Source organism: Chenopodium album, chromosome 15 (genome assembly GCF_948465745.1).
Source record: "Chenopodium album chromosome 15, dcCheAlbu1.1, whole genome shotgun sequence".
Taxonomy (NCBI): Eukaryota; Viridiplantae; Streptophyta; class Magnoliopsida; order Caryophyllales; family Amaranthaceae; genus Chenopodium; species Chenopodium album.
In genome coordinates, this window is record NC_137848.1 from 46,802,441 (window position 1) to 46,820,947 (window position 18,507).

The 18,507-nt window shown below is 35.3% G+C and overlaps 2 protein-coding genes across 2 annotated transcripts; both read left to right on the forward strand.

The window, feature by feature from the left end:
• Positions 1-1,748: 1,748 nt before the first annotated feature.
• Positions 1,749-7,006, forward strand: LOC145583215 (adenylosuccinate synthetase 2, chloroplastic-like). Its single transcript, XM_081640401.1, has 4 exons — positions 1,749-2,146; positions 3,488-4,180; positions 5,724-6,035; positions 6,452-7,006. Exons 1-4 carry the CDS (start codon positions 1,832-1,834, stop codon positions 6,620-6,622), a joined length of 1,491 nt encoding a protein of 496 aa, XP_081496527.1. The 5' UTR covers positions 1,749-1,831; the 3' UTR covers positions 6,623-7,006.
• A 2,964-nt stretch (positions 7,007-9,970) lies between these two features.
• On the forward strand, positions 9,971-18,441 carry LOC145583216 (uncharacterized). Its single transcript, XM_081640402.1, has 15 exons — positions 9,971-10,176; positions 10,751-10,855; positions 11,620-11,688; positions 12,123-12,212; positions 12,295-12,378; positions 13,130-13,294; positions 14,188-14,375; positions 14,666-14,738; positions 15,316-15,369; positions 15,505-15,762; positions 16,627-16,833; positions 16,941-17,044; positions 17,383-17,527; positions 17,609-17,743; positions 17,896-18,441. The coding sequence occupies exons 1-15, from the start codon at positions 10,090-10,092 to the stop codon at positions 18,070-18,072; spliced, it is 1,941 nt and encodes a 646-aa protein (XP_081496528.1). The 5' UTR covers positions 9,971-10,089; the 3' UTR covers positions 18,073-18,441.
• Positions 18,442-18,507: the final 66 nt, after the last annotated feature.

An 18,507-nucleotide genomic window follows, 5' to 3' on the forward strand; every position in this document is an offset into this window, starting at 1 on the left:
CGGGAGAGTGTTAGAGATATACGATATAGAAAAATATATGTGTGATATATTTTCCGTATTGATCTTATTCAAGAAAGTGAAGAATTTTCAATCGTAACGTTCGTGTACTGTCGTTATGATTGCGGGAGGGTGTTAGAGATATACAATATAGAAAAATATATGTGATATATTTTCCGTATTGATCTTTAGGATATATGATTATAGTAGTATATGTTTTAGGAATATTGTTTCCTATCTTATGAGCGTAGGTTTTGTATAAATACTTGACCTATTAATGAATAATAATCAAGCAATACAAGCCATTATATTCTATTTCCTCTCTAATTTGTCAAAATATTTGGAAGGAAAACTCACCATTCTTCCCTTCCCTCCCTTTTTCTCTCCTCCTCTTCTCCTCCCTCCCCTTTTTTTATCCAAACATACTGTAAAAGTGGAAGGAAAATGAATCCTTTTAATTCCCTCCCCTTCCTTACATTTAGACTTGGCAAATGGGTCATTCGGGTCGGGTATGGGTCGGGTCAAGTTCGGTCAAAAAGTTATCGGGTCAAGTTCGGGTTAGGTCGGGTCATTTCGGGTTTTGGGTTGATTTCGGGTCAACTGATAATCGGGTCGGGTCGGGTTTCGGGTCAGGTCAAGTTTGGGTCGGGTCAGTTCGGGTCCGGTCAATTTTCGGGTCGATTCAGTTCGGGTCCGGTCAATCTTTGGGTCCAATTTTCGGGTCAACTTCGGGTCGGGTCATATTCGAGTCGATGCATTGGGTTAAATTCAACTCTATATACTACCTCCGTTTCATATTATTTGTAACGATTTGACATAAAGTAAAGAGGAAAAATGTCTAATCGTTGAAAATAATATGAAACGAAGGTAGTATATATTTATATATTTTTTGACGAGAAACTCACTATATTTATTAAGGCTATTTTTTTCATGGAATACAATAATTGTTTGACTTTAAATTATTTTGTAATTTCATTTGATATTGAACATTATGTTATGTACGCATTATTAGTATACTATTTTTTTTCTAGACTTGTGAGAATTGTGACTTTTTTTCGAGCTTTAGTTAATTTTTTTAATCTTATGGACAAACTCCGTAGAATAGTCGTTAAATTTCAATCTTTTTACGATTTTTTAATAACTTATAGAGATAAAAGGCCGAAGAAATCGAAAAAAGTAATGCTCAAAATATGTAAATTACTTACACTGTTACACATTACAAATTAATAAAAAAAATTAAGTCGGTTTGATTGCGGTTTTTTTCTATTTCGGTTTGCTCAGGTCAAGTATTTAGCTTAAATAGATTATTGTCATTTAAGGTATAAGATAATTTTGGTTCGGGCCACTTTGGGTTTCGAGTTTATTCGGGTCAATTAATTCAAGTTAAAGGTCGAGTCACTTTGGGACTTTGGGTATTGGGTCAACTTATGGTCTCGATTCATTTCGGGTCTCGGGTCAACTTCGGGTCGGGTCATCTCGGGTCGGGTTGTTTCGGGTTTCGGGTAAGGTCGGGTCAATTCCACTTCGGGTCGGGTTGATTCGGATTTTGGGTTAATTTCGGGTCACTTTTTTCAGGTCGATTCGGGTCATTCGGGTCGGATCATCGGGTCTGGGTCAGAATTGCCAGGATTACTTACATTAGATATCCAAATAAGGTTCTCTTCATTTTCCACCATTTCTCTCTATCCAAACATAGCGTAATAAAGTGCCCAATTGTTTTCCTTGTTAAAATAAATAAATTACGTAGTACTTGGTCAAGTATTTATTCCTTTCTAAAACCCTTCACTCCCCAGCCAGCCCACCTTCCTCTTTCTCTCTCCTCCTCCTCCAAAAAATGAACACTTCCGCCCTCCGACTCGACCATAACCCGGTCTCCTTCACCGGCTCAACTCACTACAACCTCTACAAAACACCCTCTCTTTGCCGACCTTCTCGTCTTTCTGGAACCTTCCAGAAACCCTCCTCCTCCGCCGTCGTTCGATGTTCTTCCCTGAAAACCGCCGTAACTGAGCCAACTCGTGAGGCAGTGAGTCGAATCGATGGGTTGAGTCAGGTTTCCGGCGTCTTGGGTTGTCAATGGGGTGATGAGGGTAAAGGCAAGCTTGTTGATATTTTGGCTCAGCATTTTGATGTCGTTGCTCGTTGTCAGGTTTCAATTTTTACTTTTTCTTTTCTTTATTTTATTTTATTGTTTGTTTATTAGTATAATAGTATAATTATTATTGACATTTTTATGATGATTAAATTTGAATAATAAATGATTTGTTTTTTTTTTCTTCAATTTGATTAATTCTGATTCATATTGTTATAGACATTTATAAATCATTAGCTTAATTGATTAGCTCATTTCAATTTAGGTTCCGATAGTAGTCTTGTATGCATGGAAATTGGGAGGTGGAGGTTTTCTTATAAGGTTAGTGGGGGTTGGAATTTGGATTGAGTTAGTGTGGCTTGTTGGATTGTTTGCGTTTCTTATTTGTTGTGAATTACTCCGTAGCACTTTGTCGATTCGTTTCGAATTAATTGTTTAACGTAAATGAAACTTGGGTAGGAATGAAGCAGGCAATGGATAAAATGTATAGATTATTTCCTTATTTTGTTGACTATGAATGATTAGTTTTTTAGGGAAAACGTTACAACATTTGAGATTTTCGAGAAGTCTTGTTATCGTATATTTGTATGGGGTATTGTTTACCTTTTGGTGTTTGAATTTTGATGGCAATGACATCTGTGATAGTGCCATGGGTTGCAGGAAGATAATCGATATAACCTTTGGTTGCCGGGAAGCCAATATCTTTGGGTTTAACTTTTAACAACTAAGTTCTTGAAGTCAATGTTGGCAGCCATAATCACTTAAAACTGTGATTATTTACAACCCCTTGGATTACACATGACTTTTTACTCTATGTTATTTCTTGCATTTCCCATTATGTTGCACCTCGCATACCCCATTAATCTAGTACTAAATGAAGCACAAATCTATCAACTTCACAAATGCTTGGTCCTTACCCAATTCAGGTTTACTATTCCTATTTTTCTTGGATTGTTTAACTTTCAAAGAATTCTAATGTTATTGATTGGTGATGCATTGTATGCTACATTGCTACCTGTTAAGGCCTTCTGTGTGCTATTCTTAATTGCCTATTTATATACTTCATAAGACTTTTGTTTTGTTTTGTATCTTGACTTAGTCTGCTGCATCTTTCCAATTGACAATACTTTAATTTCCATTTTTTAATTAATTATTTACTTTATAACTTCAACTTAAATAGTTGAGATTGCTATAGTAACCTAATATTCTGATCCATCTCGGTAATTTGGTTTCTCTCTTCTATTTTGTATTTCTATTTGTTATTTTTTTTTTTTTGGTTTTAATATTGTTAGATAGTCGCGTGTTTCATTGATTTCTATGGCAACCACTTGATGTGATGTCTTCATGTCTAACACAATAACATTTTAAAATACGTTTCTTCTGTTAATTTGTCGTTAGGGTGGAGCTAATGCTGGGCATACCATCTACAACTCAGAAGGAAAAAAGTTTGCTCTTCATTTAGTTCCTTCTGGTATTCTTAATGAGGAAACTTTATGTGTTATTGGAAATGGAGTCGTGGTGCATCTGCCTGGACTTTTTGGTGAAATTGACGGTCTTGAGTCTAACGGAGTAGCTTGCAACGGCCGTATATTAGTTTCTGATCGTGCTCACTTGTTGTTTGACTTCCATCAAGAAGTGGATGGTCTTCGAGAAGCTGAGCTAGCTAAATCCTTCATTGGCACAACAAAGAGAGGCATTGGGCCTGCTTATTCAAGCAAGGTGATAAGGAATGGCATACGAGTTGGTGACCTTAGGCACATGGATACGTTTCCTCAAAAGCTTGAAATCTTACTGTTGGATGCAGCAGCCAGATTTAAAGATTTTAAATATGAGCCAGAAATGTTGAAGAAAGAAGTAGAAAAGTACAAAAGGTTTGCTGAGAGATTGGAGCCTTTCATTGCTGATACTGTTTTGGTCATGAATGAATCAATCTCACAGAAAAAGAAGGTTCTGGTTGAAGGTGGTCAGGCTACTATGTTAGACATTGACTTTGGAACCTATCCTTTCGTAACTTCCTCTAGCCCATCAGCTGGTGGAATTTGTACTGGTCTTGGTATTGCTCCCCGAGCTGTTGGTGATCTTATTGGAGTAGTAAGTTATATTTGTCATTGTAGTTTTATTGGTTTGTTCTTTCATATTCTTTTATCCTTTGTAACTTTATATACATGCACAATTATTTGCACACACATAGGAGAGAAACATGTCAACAAAATTTTCATGGGTGAAAGCTATTTGGAGTGTGCTGCTCTATTCCTGTTCCTTCCAACACGTCCTCTTTGATCCACTTGTCAACGACTTTTCTCTTCATGGAAACCACCTTTCCTCCAGATTTTCTCTGGAACCCTTTGGGGGGGGGGGGGGGGGGGGTTGGGGCAGCAGCTTTGTCAGTTCTAACCCCCCCCCCCCCCCCCCCCCCTTCTTTTTTTTTTCTTCTTTTTTCTGATGGTATTATATATAATGTTGGAAGGGAGTAGGTACGTTTGCTAGTGGTGAATTTGGTGAGGAGAAAAAGAGGCGGGGTGATGATGGGGGAGGGGGCTTGGTGGGGTTAGAAATGATTTCAAACTTAATCCAGCTAACCAATTCCATCAAGGAGCTACCTAGACTGGAACTGGGGTTTAGCAGCAACTTTGTCAGTTCTACAACCCCCCCCCCCCCCCCCCCCCCTCATTTTTTTTCTTATGATATTATATATAATACTGGAAGGGAGTGGGTATGTTTGCTAGTGGTGAATTTGGTGAGGAGAAAAGAGGCGGGTTGATGATGGGGGAGGGGGCTTGGTGGGGTTAGAAATGATTTCAAACTTAATCTAGCTAACCAATTCCATCAAGGAGCTACCTAGACTGGAACTGGGGTTTATCTACCTTCTGCTAGCTTACAGAGCTATAAGATCCTTATTTGGGTGTTTGGGAAGAAATTCAAGGTAATGATTTCTCTTACCGCCCAAATACTTATTGATAGGCTCACAGATGCAGAGTATTACAATCGGAAGCAAAGGTCTGGAAGAAGAGATTTAGGTAATGGAGGTGAAAAGAGAGATGGTTAGAGAAGGAGATTATAGGAAAAAGAGGAAGGGGGGTGAGGGTGGTAGAAGCTAAGGGGGTGGAGCCGGTGGGCAAGAAGTTTAGTTATTCTATACGGGAATTTTGTAATTACTGCCGAGGTTAACTTCGCTGATGTTGGGACATGTGTGGCATAAGATTGGTTGATTTATAGTTCGATTCATGTTGGCTTGTTTCAAAAAAAATAAGTTCAGGTAAGATAATACTCTGTATAAGATTTAGATATAATTAAATCAAGTTAAAATAGGATCCTATAAGCTCAGATAAGTTTAGTCAAAAGAAATTTTAGTAAATTAAGATAAGCTAGGACTACATTCTGAAAAACTCTAATATGTTCAGAAAAAACAAAATTTGATAAGTTTAGATTAGTCAAATTCAGCTAGATAATATGCACACTGAAAGAAACCCACTCACACACACACACACATCTCTCTCCCAAGTCCCAACACAGAGGCTTAATTTGTTAATGCTTGATTGCTTTCTTCTTACTTGCCTTGTTATTTATTTTGAAATCAGCAGTTTCAACCTGTTTATATACCTGCAGAGGTTTCTAATAACAGTTTTGTTTTCAGGTAAAAGCATACACCACACGTGTTGGCTCTGGTCCCTTCCCTACAGAGATATTGGGTCAGGGTGGGGATCTGCTGAGGTTTGCTGGTCAGGAATTCGGGACAACAACCGGCCGTCCTCGTCGCTGTGGTTGGCTTGATTTGGTTGCATTAAAATTTAGTTGTGATATTAATGGCTTCTCTTCTCTGAACCTGACAAAACTGGATGTTCTATCTGATCTTCCCGAGATCCAATTGGGTGTTGCATACAAGGATGTTGATGATACTCCGATCAAATCTTTCCCCGGTGATCTCTGTATCCTTGAACGGTTGAAGGTGAGTGGATTTTCTTGAACTGCTGTTAAGTTGTAGAACTGTGCTTAGTTGAATAGTTGTCCTGCAGTATAACTATATTCCATGTCATTTATGGTGAAAGATTTTGAGTTGAAAAATTCATGTTTGGCAAGGGAGCAGCATCTTTTATTACACAGGTCTCCTGAATACCACTTTCTCATTATTCACTGCTTGTAGCTGTTGGATGACATTAAGGCATACCAGCTACCCCCATTTCAAACTCCCGTCTTGAATTTCATTTAGCACTACTAAACAAAAGTTTTGGAAAATGTATTTGTTACTCCATATGCTTGTCCCTTCTACTTATGTTTGATCATATCATCTTTTGTTGCATAGCTGATGGCATTTCAGGATATCAATATAAATTCCTTACGTTGTGTAATTTGCCATTTGTTCAGGTGGAATATGAGGTTCTACCCGGATGGAAGACTGATATATCATCAGTTAGAAACTACGCTGACCTTCCATTGGCAGCCCGTCGCTATGTTGAGCGGGTAGAAGAGATAGTTGGCGTGCCAGTCCATTACATCGGTGTAGGTCCAGGCCGGGATGCTCTCATTTACAAGTAGTGTGTTTAGATAAGATCGGATGTTAGACTGTCTTTTATCCTGTGGGAGGGGTAGGAGGAGACAGTTTGACCCAGTTATACCCTTTTAACTTCTGAGAGATAGCTGCAAGCAATCAAATCCATTATTTGTTGACAGGCATTTATCTGCAGCATACTGAATACCCCTAATCTGATACAAAACTGATGCTGCAGTGATTTTAGCTGCCAAATATTTTTGTAGTTTTCTCTCTAGGTGTTAATGATTTCAAATATTCTGAGTTATGTTTGTATGATACAATGATCTGCCTTTCCATTTGTCTCTTTCCCAATAACAGGGCAATGTACAACTGCAAAAGGTGATCTTTGTTGAGCATCATCTCTTGTTTTATTTATTTTTTCTTTTTCCCTTCTTTTTTTTTTTTTTTTTTTAGTGATTTTCCATATTTTCATATAGCATTAGCATCTACAAAACAGTTGATGAATGATGGTATTATATAAACTGCCTGATACGGGATTAATAAGGTAGTTAAGGCTATAAAAATCCGGATTATTACATCGTTGCTGTTAGATTTGCCAGACCCCAATTTCTTATCACTGCTGATCACTGCTGGCTGAGACCTGAGATTGTTCAAGTAGTCTTCTAAGTTGTAACTCTTCCGTATAAGTTGTTCTCCATCCTCCATTAATGGCCAATATTGACGCCTATTGTAACGAAAATTGTCTGATGTTAAAATGTACACTCGTGAAATTACAAGCTGCCTATACTTGTTTAATGTAATTTACTATTTTAACCTTAGATAAACACCTTATGTTTATTATAAAGATAAACTTGTATTTTGTCATGTTTTTTTTCATAGAATGTGGTTTCAGATTGGATGTTCACATTTGGAGCTAATGCACTGAAAACTGTAATGAAATTTTAAATTTTGTCATTTTTTTTTTTTTTTTAATTTTTAACAAAGAAAAAACTAATATTGTTGTGAAAGGTCTAGGAGAAAAGAGTATTTTATTGTTTGATTATTTTATTGTATAGTAAAAACTATTAGTCTTTATGAATCAATTGTCACCAAAAATCCGTACTAGAAGATATCAAAATTTCTCAACTACGTCCCTCTTGGCCTCTTTAGCAAAATTTCTCAATTACGACCCTTTTAAAGAAAATTTCCATGATACCTTCTATGTTTTTTTTTTGAAATTTTTTTGAATTTTTTTTTGAATTTTTTTTTTTTAAAAAGCATAAAACCCCTAATTTAGTTAATGTCCATGTATTTTTAGGAATAATTGGCAACTAAACCCTCAAGAAATAATAAACAAGAAAATCCACTATTCTCACTGTAGCGTCATTTGAAGCGCGCCTACTTAAACATGTGGTGAATATGCTTGTTAATTATAGGAAGTGAGAATTGACATTATACTATTAGGGACAAGGAAAGTAGGGAGCCGCCAACAAGTTTTTAAGGAACTTGTAAGCCGTTCACGGATCATTAAAAGGCAACCACAAAAAGGGAGAGCATAGGCAACAACGATTGACCCGTGAAGGTTGCACCCCATTCATAATCCATGAGATTACTAACTCCATATGGTTCGGAACTATGAAAGGAGGATCGGGGATGATGGTACGAACTACGAAGTGAGTCATGGAGTCACATTCGTCCGCATTGGCCTCTACTCGATTTTTGTTGTGAAAAGTAATTCCTGTGATCTCAAAGGCATACAAACAAAGATTCAATTTGCTCCAAACTAGTAATAAACTAAATTGGTTGAATGTTAATGAAACATATAATTCTAAGTATCGTGATCACTCCAATTAACAACAAGATTAAAAAGATCCTAAACCGGTCGTTCAAATTATCTTATTAAGCATGATATTCAATTACAAATTCCCTTTAATATGCAATATGGTGATCAAAGTAATAATAGAACCATCATAAACATTGGAAGCAATTTAACCATAATAACGTTAGTCAAATTAAATCATAATAATAACCCTAATCATGATGCTAGCAATGAGGATAAAAATAAGAGTAATTAAGTAAATAAATTACTCTCGTTCGACGCTTCTTTAAATTGTTACATTATGAATTAATTGTTACTAACTTCAATAAATATATAAATCAAATTGAAATTAAATTAAATAAAAACAGAGTTGATTTGGTCCAAACTCTCAATCGATTCTACTTTCACGCCTTGGTTTAATTATGGAACTTCGAGTTTTGTATGGACTTCGAGGAGTGCTTAAGGAAGAAATGATGTAATTAGGAAAATAGGTTTAAGGCTTAGAATATTAGAGTGAGAGAGAGAGAGAGATTAGAATATGTGTTGGTGCCCCCGAAACTGATGAAATCAGCCTCATATTTATTATAGAGAAAACGTGAGGGGTGAGCTACGGAACCCTAGAAGTGAGGCGCCGCAGAGAAATAAAACCTAGTTTTTACCGTGGCATGACAGAAATTGCCGTGGCGTGACAATTAGGTTTCTGGAATTCTGTCCAAATTTATTTTTATCTTTTATTTTACATTAAGTTCGGGATAATTAGGCGTCATTCTGCTATTCCTAGCTTAATTAGTTTTTTGGGTTTTACATATTTATTAATCGGGATTAATTAATAAATGGATTGAAATGGTTTAAAAGGTTTGGGCTAGAATGAGGATTGGACAATGTTTGAATAAACATTAAGACTGAAAATGTGGACTGATTTGTATGCTGTGTTTGATTGAATAAGGATTTTAAGTACTCCCGATAATAAACACTCGACCTGATCAATAATGGCGGTGAAAGATTATTCATCATCGGGTTTGATTTTGTGGAAACATTTTTAGATGTCTACAAACTACACTCACCTTTTAAAAAATTGTCATACTACCAATAGCACAATGATTTTAAAAGTATCTCATTATTGCACGAAATTATCTTGCTAAAAATAATCATGAAATAGAATTGATCATCAAAAGTACGACCGTTAAAAAATTACGGGTTTGAATAACACAACAATGAGTTCTTAAGTTAAAATGCGAACCTACTTTGAAAACGCCCAATCTAGATCCCGATTTGGGAATGACTTTTTGGACTAAGGGCCTGTTCTGATTAGAGTTGAACTGAACTGAACTAAATTGAATAGAGCTGAAATGAATTGTTTATGACAGGAGAAAATTAAGAGCTGAACTGAATTGAACTAAATTGAAATTAAGCTGAAAAGAACAGACCTTAAAACTTGATTTAATCAAAACTAACCCCAATATTTTTTTTTAATTTTTTAATTGTAAAAAAAAAAAAATAAAGAAGACCTCAATTAAGTGTAAAGTAAGAGCAATTATTGTAAAAAATCATCATCTAATCAAGGGAGATAAAACTGAGAAGCTTGCCGGAGTTTAAAAAGTAAAAGTAGTGCCATACCACCAGGCAGAGAACCAGGACTCAGTGCTCAGTATAGATTACTTCTGGTGCACTGCAACTGATTCTCTCTCCTCCAAAACCTCAAAAATTTTAGTCATGAATGGAGGAAAAACCAAGAAATCTTCTCCCATGTCTCGTGAACAATTTGTTTCCACCATGGCTCCTTTGATCGACATCGAAAAGGTCATTTCTTACTCTTCCCCTGTTCATCATTCGATTTTTTTGTAATTAATTTTTTGTTGTTTAATTAATGTAAAATTGTGGGTGTTTTTCTCCATTTTTGAATTGAATTTAATGGGTATTTCTCCATTATTAATTTAATGTTGTTATTGGGAAATTGGGTATATCACCAAAAATAAAGTTATCATTTTTTTTTTTTTTGTTTCCTGTTCTTTTGTTTATTCTAGAGAATCTTAAATTAAAATTTCTTGTGAATTCACAATGTGGGATTAATTTCATTGTGAAATTGGAATGCTTTTTGGTGGTTTGTAATATGGGTTTTGTGAATAATTTTTCTAGTATTCTAATTAAAATTGATCGTTGTTGGGCATTTGAATAATTCAACAATTACATGTCACGTTGTTTATTTTCGTGATTCTATTGATTTTGCGAACTATGGCAAATGGTTTAAAGTGCTGATATTTCATTTCTTTCTCCTAACATTGTGTGATTGATTTCATTGTTTATGGAAAAATTAATCAGTTGTGATAGTTAAAATGTGAATTTAAACTTGTGATTAAAATATGCTTATGTTTAGGAGGCTGAGATATCTGCTTCTATCACAACTAATTCGACCAGGAGCGTCGAAACGGCTCAAAAAAATGGTTCTATTATTCTTAACCTGAAGTGTGTTGATGTTCAGGTAATCCCTCTTTTTATTTTTAGTATTAATTAAAAGTCCCAACATTATTTGCTTTGATGTTTTATACTTCTTATTCTTCAAGTTTATTGCAAACGGGTGAGTGAAAGGGGAGGGAAGATAATTTCTTTATAATTTGTTAAGGGCATTCAGCAGCTAATATGATTGATTGGATTCCCTTGTACCATTGAAAAGAGCCTGAAGTATATATTTTTTTTAAGATAGGATTTATTAACTCTTCATACAATTATATTTTATGATTTAATATATCAATCATTAATTCATGAAGTTTGAGATAACTTATGTAAAAATTTGTAATAATACTATTACTATAGTGTTGTACTAGGTTTGAATGTTATGTGTAAAATCTGTAAATATGTTAATTCGAGGATAGGAATAGCTAATTAGCAATATTTCAATTCTAGTAAATTTAAATTTCCTGTTATGCTCTTTTGATTCGTATCATTGAGGAGTAGGTCAGTCAAATGTATTTGCATTGAAGGTTCTAATGAAGACAATCACTTTAAGCTAGGCTATATACATCTAATCCCCTTATACCCATTTCTTTGTAAAAGATGATTAAAAGTGCTGAAGAGATTGATTATAATAATTTCTTATGCATTCCTCCCAAAATTGCAACAATCGTGCCTGTCGTATGAGAACATATTAAAACAGTGATTTATTAATTTTCCTTGATTTATCTACTTAATTATCTTGCATTCTGATGGATTTTTGTTGCCAAATTGATGTTTCTTCATCCATGACAGGCAGGATTGATGGGAAAGAGTCTTCTTGAATTTCAATCCACAAAAGGAGAAGTTCTTCCCCCTCACAAGGTGAGTGTTATACCTTTGGTTTATGTATGACAAGTGCTTAAGTATTACATGTTTGTGGCATATTGACAGTCTATGAGAAAAGACTATTATACTTATTCTGCGTTTAGCATTTACAATCATGTATTGACTCCCTCTTGCCAAAACTGTTCTTATTAAAAAGTTATCTATTATAAGTGGCAAAATACTTGGTTTTCCCACAGAAAAAGGAAAATGAAGTAACTCTCAAGAACAATGGATGTCACATGATCTGAGTATGTGACAAAAATACCCCCCCTCCCCTCTATAAAAAAAGAAGGACAAAAGACCGAAAGTAGAATCGTTCAGTCTCACATATTCTACTCCTGCTATCTCCTTGCTTCTCAACTACTTTACTTTTGTACCTGTTTCCATTTCATTCTGAGCCTATAATACTCAGTATTGCTTTTATGATGCAGTTTGGGACTCACGATGTTGTGGTTTTAAAGTTGAACAAGGCTGATGCCGGGTCTCCTTCCCTAGGACAGGGGGTAGTTTATCGTTTGAAGGTAAATGTCCATAACGGCTTAAGTGAGTCTGAGAATTACATTGTACTGATCTGAAGTCAAATTTGCTTATTTTATTGACTAGGAATCATCTATCACTGTTGCATTTGATGATATTCCAGAGGATGGCCTAAATACTTCATTGCGACTTGAGAAAGTGGCAAATGAGGTAGGTTTTCTTATAAGAATTGCTGTGTAATTTCTTTATGGTTTGAACGCGTCTATAATTTGATCACAAATTTGACCATTTAGGTTAGCCTCTTTATTGCTCTATGTTTGAATCAAAGAGAACGTGCATCAAGAGTTCTCCTGTAGAATACTATGTATTATGTCAGTGTGTCCTCTAACCATCAATTATGTGATTCGCAACACTACACCGGTTCCTCTGTCTTATTGCCAAGTGCAGGAGTCCAGAGGGATGATTGGAGAGTTTTTTTTTTTTTTTTTTGGAATTCTCATGTGACCTTCAAGTTCACTGTTAATTAGTTTCTACCTTCTCGTGGGATAAATGGGATTTACCGCATCCGGTCCGCACCTCTGTTTTTCTGTAGTACTATCTGAATGCAATACATCATTTACACATATCTCTAGTTTTTATTTTATGGGATTTTGCTAATTATAATCTATTTTATGTTATTAGAAAATATATTTAGGTAACAAGTTGCTTCTTGGTATGGAGGCCTCGAATAGATGCCTTGGGTATGTGAATACATTCACGTGGTTTTAAATAAGGTAGTCTTTACTGTAAAACAATGGATTTTCTCTCAAGTTCCTTTAGTCAATGGAATTAGTGTGTATTAGGCAATTAGATAATTTTAATCGTATTGAATTGGTTACATTAGGTCTTCTATCTAAAGTTGAATTGTAGCAATCAGTGTAACCCTGGTAGGTCTTCTATCTAAAGTTGCATTGGTTGCTAGGTGACGTATTGTAGGATGAAGGATACCCTGGTAGAGCTGAGTAAAGGTGTGCAGAAAGGTCCTTCTTCTGACCTAGTTCCTGTACTATTTGGAGAGAATCCCCCTTCTAGGTCAAAGAAAGATTTTGAGTTTTCTCCATTCAACAAGAATCTTGATCATTCTCAGGTAATTATTACTGTACTTTTTTCGTTCATTTGGCGGCAGTCTTTACTTGAGAGTACTGTCTACTCCAGTATACTGTTTTGATTCTCTTAATTCAATCAGTATGCTTATAGTCTTGTGCAATGCTTCCTACATGATACAAGTTACATTATAGATGCTTTAATGATTCTTTATTCCTCACTCATCCCCCCCCCCCCCCCCCCCTTCTCTCCCCAAGTTGCTTCTGTGGATGCAAATTTTTTTGGCAAGAAATTATCTTGGGTAATCGTCGTTTATACCTAAAATCTTAATACCATGTGGTTATTCCTTAATCTAATAGATAACATAGAACCGATCCTAAAACCAGTTAATATCTTGAAATTATCGGGAAGGATATTAAATGCAACAATGATGTATTTTGTTCCTAAGGAACCATATTCTTTTCGACCTTCATAAACATGGCTCTTGCCCTTCTGTTCTTTCCTCCCCCCTCTATTCCACCTAAGGTTAAAATGATTATATGCATGTATTCTGCTCCTTTTTTTAATTGGGGTTGTATCTCCTCTGACTTGCATTGGAATTTTGTAACCGTAGCGTATAATTCGTACTTTGCTCCCCTAATGTGATATAAGGATTCTGAAGATTCTTTGTTAGATCTGTATACTTAAACTTACTACTTTCAGTTCTTGCATTTTCCTGCCTTTCTATTGACTTGAATATTAATACCAACTTTGGAAGAAGACCATAGAAATTAAGAACTAGAAGATTTTTCTTTTTCTTTCTTTTTTTTTTATATTTGGATGAGAGGGGGGGGGGGGGGGGGGGGATTTACATATTCTTGTTGCTACCTATACAATATCTTCTGTTGATTTAATCAATTCTAATTGAACTGGAACTGGCTGTCTTTTTCTGTGAAGAAAGCTGCAATTTCTAAAGCCATGTCATCCAACAATGTATTTTTGCTGCATGGACCTCCCGGTACTGGGAAGACCACAACCGTTGTAGAAATTATCTTACAGGAAGTAAAACGTGGATCAAAAATACTTGCATGTGCTGCATCAAATATTGCCGTGGACAATATAGTTGAACGTCTTGTTCCTCACAGGTAATTTCTAATCTAGCAGGATGATTTCATTGGAAATGCATTGATGCTTATGTGTATGAAATGATGAAAAGAGTAGACTGGATGAGTAGTGAAGTGTGAAAAGATTTTGTTAGCTGATAATGATCAAGTCTGATAATCATGTTTCTGCTTTCATTGCATGCAATGTACAAGGAGTTAATTTAGCATTCTTCATAAAATTATAGATTGTAGTCTTCAGATTTTATTTGGATTTGTGTTTTATCTTCCTACTGTATATCATATTGTTATTTCCATTGATTTAATTTCTTTAGGGTCAAGCTTGTGAGAGTGGGTCATCCTGCACGTTTGCTGCCTCAAGTATTAGATAGTGCCTTAGATGCACAGGTGGGTCATGATGTGCTATTTTTGACGTTTTCTGTTGTTAAAACAATGAAGTAGTTTCTATTTCTTTTTTTCTATCATATTTTGCAATAAGATTGATGGACACCTATAAATTTTCCTATTGATGATAATTAATGAACAATGTTAGGCTAGAAATCTCATTATAGCACCATTTCATAGGGATAAAATTCTTAAAATGCTGTAGTAACTGCTATATAGTAGTGAAAATCGACATTTCACCTACTCTGACGTCAACTATCCAGAAGAAAATGGCTTGCACTTGCCCTCCTGCATTTCTAGCACCTTTTCCTTTTCTAATATCAACTTAAATTTAGATCTTGGAGTCCCTCCTTTTTATTATAAAAAATGTAAATAAACGTCAGTCAAATTTTGTGCTGAATCGAGTTTTGAAATATACCCCCAACGTTTGTAACTTAACTCACATTGATGTCTTAATTTCTTTTGGTTGGAAACATCTACAATTCTACATTGTGACAATATTAGTATGCAATTTAAGCAACTATGGCACTTTTAATTCCCTTCCTCCACCTTTGCCTCAGAGGTTATTGCATATATGTAGGTGCTACGGGGCGACAACAATTCTCTAGCAAAAGACATTCGCAAAGAAATAAAGGTAAACTTTGGAAAATTGTTTGGTTCTCTGCTTCTCTAGTTGAAATTCCAGTACCTTATTTTAAATGTGAATATTCTTCATTTATATGGGCTTATCAATATTTTTTCTAGTTAATGGATCAGATGTAAATTTCAGGCACTAAATACAAAGCTGCTGAAGGCTAAAGACAAAAATACCAAGAGAGAAATTATGAAAGAGCTACGTACTCTTTCTAAGGAAGAGCGCAAACGACAACAGCTAGCTGTGACTGATGTTTTGAAAAATGCAGATGTCATATTGACTACTTTAACTGGAGCATTGACTAAAAAACTGGATAGATCTACTTTTGACCTGGTGATTATTGATGAAGCTGCACAAGCACTTGAAGTTGCATGCTGGATAGCTCTTTTGAAGGTAACTCTTGAAGGCAGTGATACCGTTCATATGAGCTTTAGATATTTGGTTTAGAATCCCTTGCTACTGGTACATGTTCCTGCTTCTTGAAAAAAAGACTCTTGCTGAATGCTGATATTAACTAAAAGATGAACACCTTTCGCGCCCTACTTAAACATCAAAAGGGGGTTTGACGTGGGAAAAAAAATCTCCTTTAATACTATGTAATCTTTTGTCTTTTCACTTGCCAAAATAAAATCAAGGATATCATGATATAACAAGCTACTTTTGCTCTTGAGTCTTAACAGTGAGCACTTATGCAGAAATGACAACATATTGGGGATTTGGTGCCTTCGGTTTGCTGGCTATTATACTCTTTTCCCAAAATGAAGTTTTCTATCACTATTTGAAATGATATTAAAGATTTCTATGTGACCGGCACACAAATTCTTTTGCACCTTTGCCCATGTCGAATCCAAATCACCTCATTGAACGTGCACACTTCGTAATTTCAGATAAAACTCTCGATAGTTTTTTGGAAATCCCAAATGGTAATCACAAACTTTAATTGGGAAGGAGGTGGAAAAATGATTGTCAAAACTTGAATGTAACAGATTTAGCCATGTAAACAATTTACTGAATATTGATAATGTCTTTTGCTTTGTTACTCATCAAAGGAGGTTTTTAAAAAAAAAAAAAAAAAAAAAAAAAAAAAAAAAAAAAAAAAAAAAAAAAAAAAACCAACTAATGTCAAAATGGTTTAGTGCCTGGAAAATGTATCAATTTTCACACTTGTTATATATATCTTTATTTTTTTTCCCCATGCTTTAAAGTGGGAGAGTTTTTAGCTGAGAAACTCTTGAAGTTGTTATTTTTCCATTTCAGGGTTCAAGATGTATTCTTGCTGGAGATCATCTTCAGCTTCCACCCACTATCCAGAGTGTTGAAGCTGAAAAGAAAGGCCTAGGAAGAACCTTATTTGAACGTCTTGCAGACTTGTATGGGGATGATATAATGTCAATGCTCACTGTTCAATATCGCATGCACAAACTTATTATGGATTGGTCATCTAAAGAGCTGTACGATAGTAAGGTGCTTATGTACTCTACACAAGATTGTTTAGCAAATGATTTAAACTGCAGCCATATGATAGAAAACAATAATTAGATTTGCTTGATGTTTGATATTCATTATTGCAGATAGAAGCCCACTCATGTGTTGCTGCACATATGCTTTATGATTTGGAAGGTGTGAAGAAAACCACTGCAACTGAAGCCACTATTCTGCTCATTGACACAGCAGGGTATAAATTTTGTTTGCATTTGCGCATTAATTTCCCTCGTGCAATAGTTACATAACATTTGTGAAATAGTGATGTATAGAGTAGTGATCAACCATGTGGTTAATTATTGCATATTTGACGAAAATTAAAAGATACAGGAATATATACATACTAGTACTCCACTAAAAGGTCTACTTTTTGCTTTTATTCCGTAATTGCGCATAATAAAATTTTCGTGGTCACTCTTCACGGATATTCCTGCACCTATCATTGTGTTGTACAACAATTTATGTCTTGAATGAAACAGCTGGAGTTTTGTCATGCTAGTTTCTGCATGTAATTTGTCTTATACTTTTCAGTTGTGATATGGAAGAAAAAAAAGATGAAGAAGACAGCACCCTAAATGATGGTGAAGCTGAGGTTGCAATAGCTCATGCCAAAAGACTCATTGATAGTGGGGTCCAGGCTTCTGATATTGGTATAATTACACCTTACCGTGCACAGGTATGGCAATAAGTAGCTTCTTAATGCATAATAATCTCATGAAGTTACCAGTACTCCTAATACACAATACTCTTGTGATAGGTTGTGGCATTGAGGATGTTAAAAAGTAACGACACTAAGTTAAAGGATATGGAAATATCAACAGTTGATGGTTTCCAAGGCCGGGAGAAAGAAGCTATAATTATTTCAATGGTTAGATCAAACTCAAAGAAAGAGGTGTGTAATGTTTAATACTCTTTTTTGGCAATTACTATAATGTTTTATTACCAAAAGGAATATGTATATTGACTACAAGGGTTTTGTATATTTTCTTCAAATGAGTTACATTGACTTTACAGTTACTTGAAAATTTCATGTTAATTGTACAGGTTGGCTTTCTGAGCGACCGTAGAAGAATGAATGTGGCAGTGACTCGTGCGAGGAGGCAATGTTGCGTGATTTGTGACACTGAAACTGTGAGTAGTGACCAATTTTTGAAGTGTTTGATTGAATATTTTGAGGAGCATGGTGAGTATCTGAGTGCTTCAGAGTATGGAAATGAGTAACACCGATAGGAAACTTGAAATTTTTTTACTGCTTAAGCAATATTGTTTGCTCCTTGAAAGGATAATTGGGGACAGGAATAGCATTGATACAACAGTGAAGATTGAAGAGAATAACAGACATGCATTTCACAAACCTGTAGGATCTGTTTAGCCTTTCTACTGCTGTAAAAAGTGAAAACACAAATATAGTGTTCTAGACTTTAGAGTTTAGGGGAGCAGAAAGTTGCCTTTAAAACAGCTCTATATTCTTCATCAACACATGTTAACAGCTCGGTTTCGGTAACCTTTGAATCTTAGGCTGACTTTTATTGAACTTCTCATGTTACAATTTGAATTTGAAACAGACTTCATATCTGGAAATTTGCATCAGTTTCTGTGTTCTGTCATTTGAATCTTGGAAGGTATCACAAATTTGTTCATTCTTAGATTTTGCAG

What these genes read in the sequence shown, in the direction of transcription:
- LOC145583215 (XM_081640401.1), top strand. Translation starts at nt 1,832, where the DNA reads ATGAACACTTCCGCCCTCCGACTCGACCATAACCCGGTCTCCTTCACC. An exon ending in TTGGTGATCTTATTGGAGTA is followed by an intron (nt 4,181 to 5,723) that starts GTAAGTTATATT and finishes TTTTGTTTTCAG; the next exon opens with GTAAAAGCATACACCACACG. An exon ending in GTATCCTTGAACGGTTGAAG is followed by an intron (nt 6,036 to 6,451) that starts GTGAGTGGATTT and finishes CCATTTGTTCAG; the next exon opens with GTGGAATATGAGGTTCTACC.
- LOC145583216 (XM_081640402.1), top strand. Translation starts at nt 10,090, where the DNA reads ATGAATGGAGGAAAAACCAAGAAATCTTCTCCCATGTCTCGTGAACAA. An exon ending in TGAAGTGTGTTGATGTTCAG is followed by an intron (nt 10,856 to 11,619) that starts GTAATCCCTCTT and finishes CATCCATGACAG; the next exon opens with GCAGGATTGATGGGAAAGAG. An exon ending in GAACGTCTTGTTCCTCACAG is followed by an intron (nt 14,376 to 14,665) that starts GTAATTTCTAAT and finishes TAATTTCTTTAG; the next exon opens with GGTCAAGCTTGTGAGAGTGG.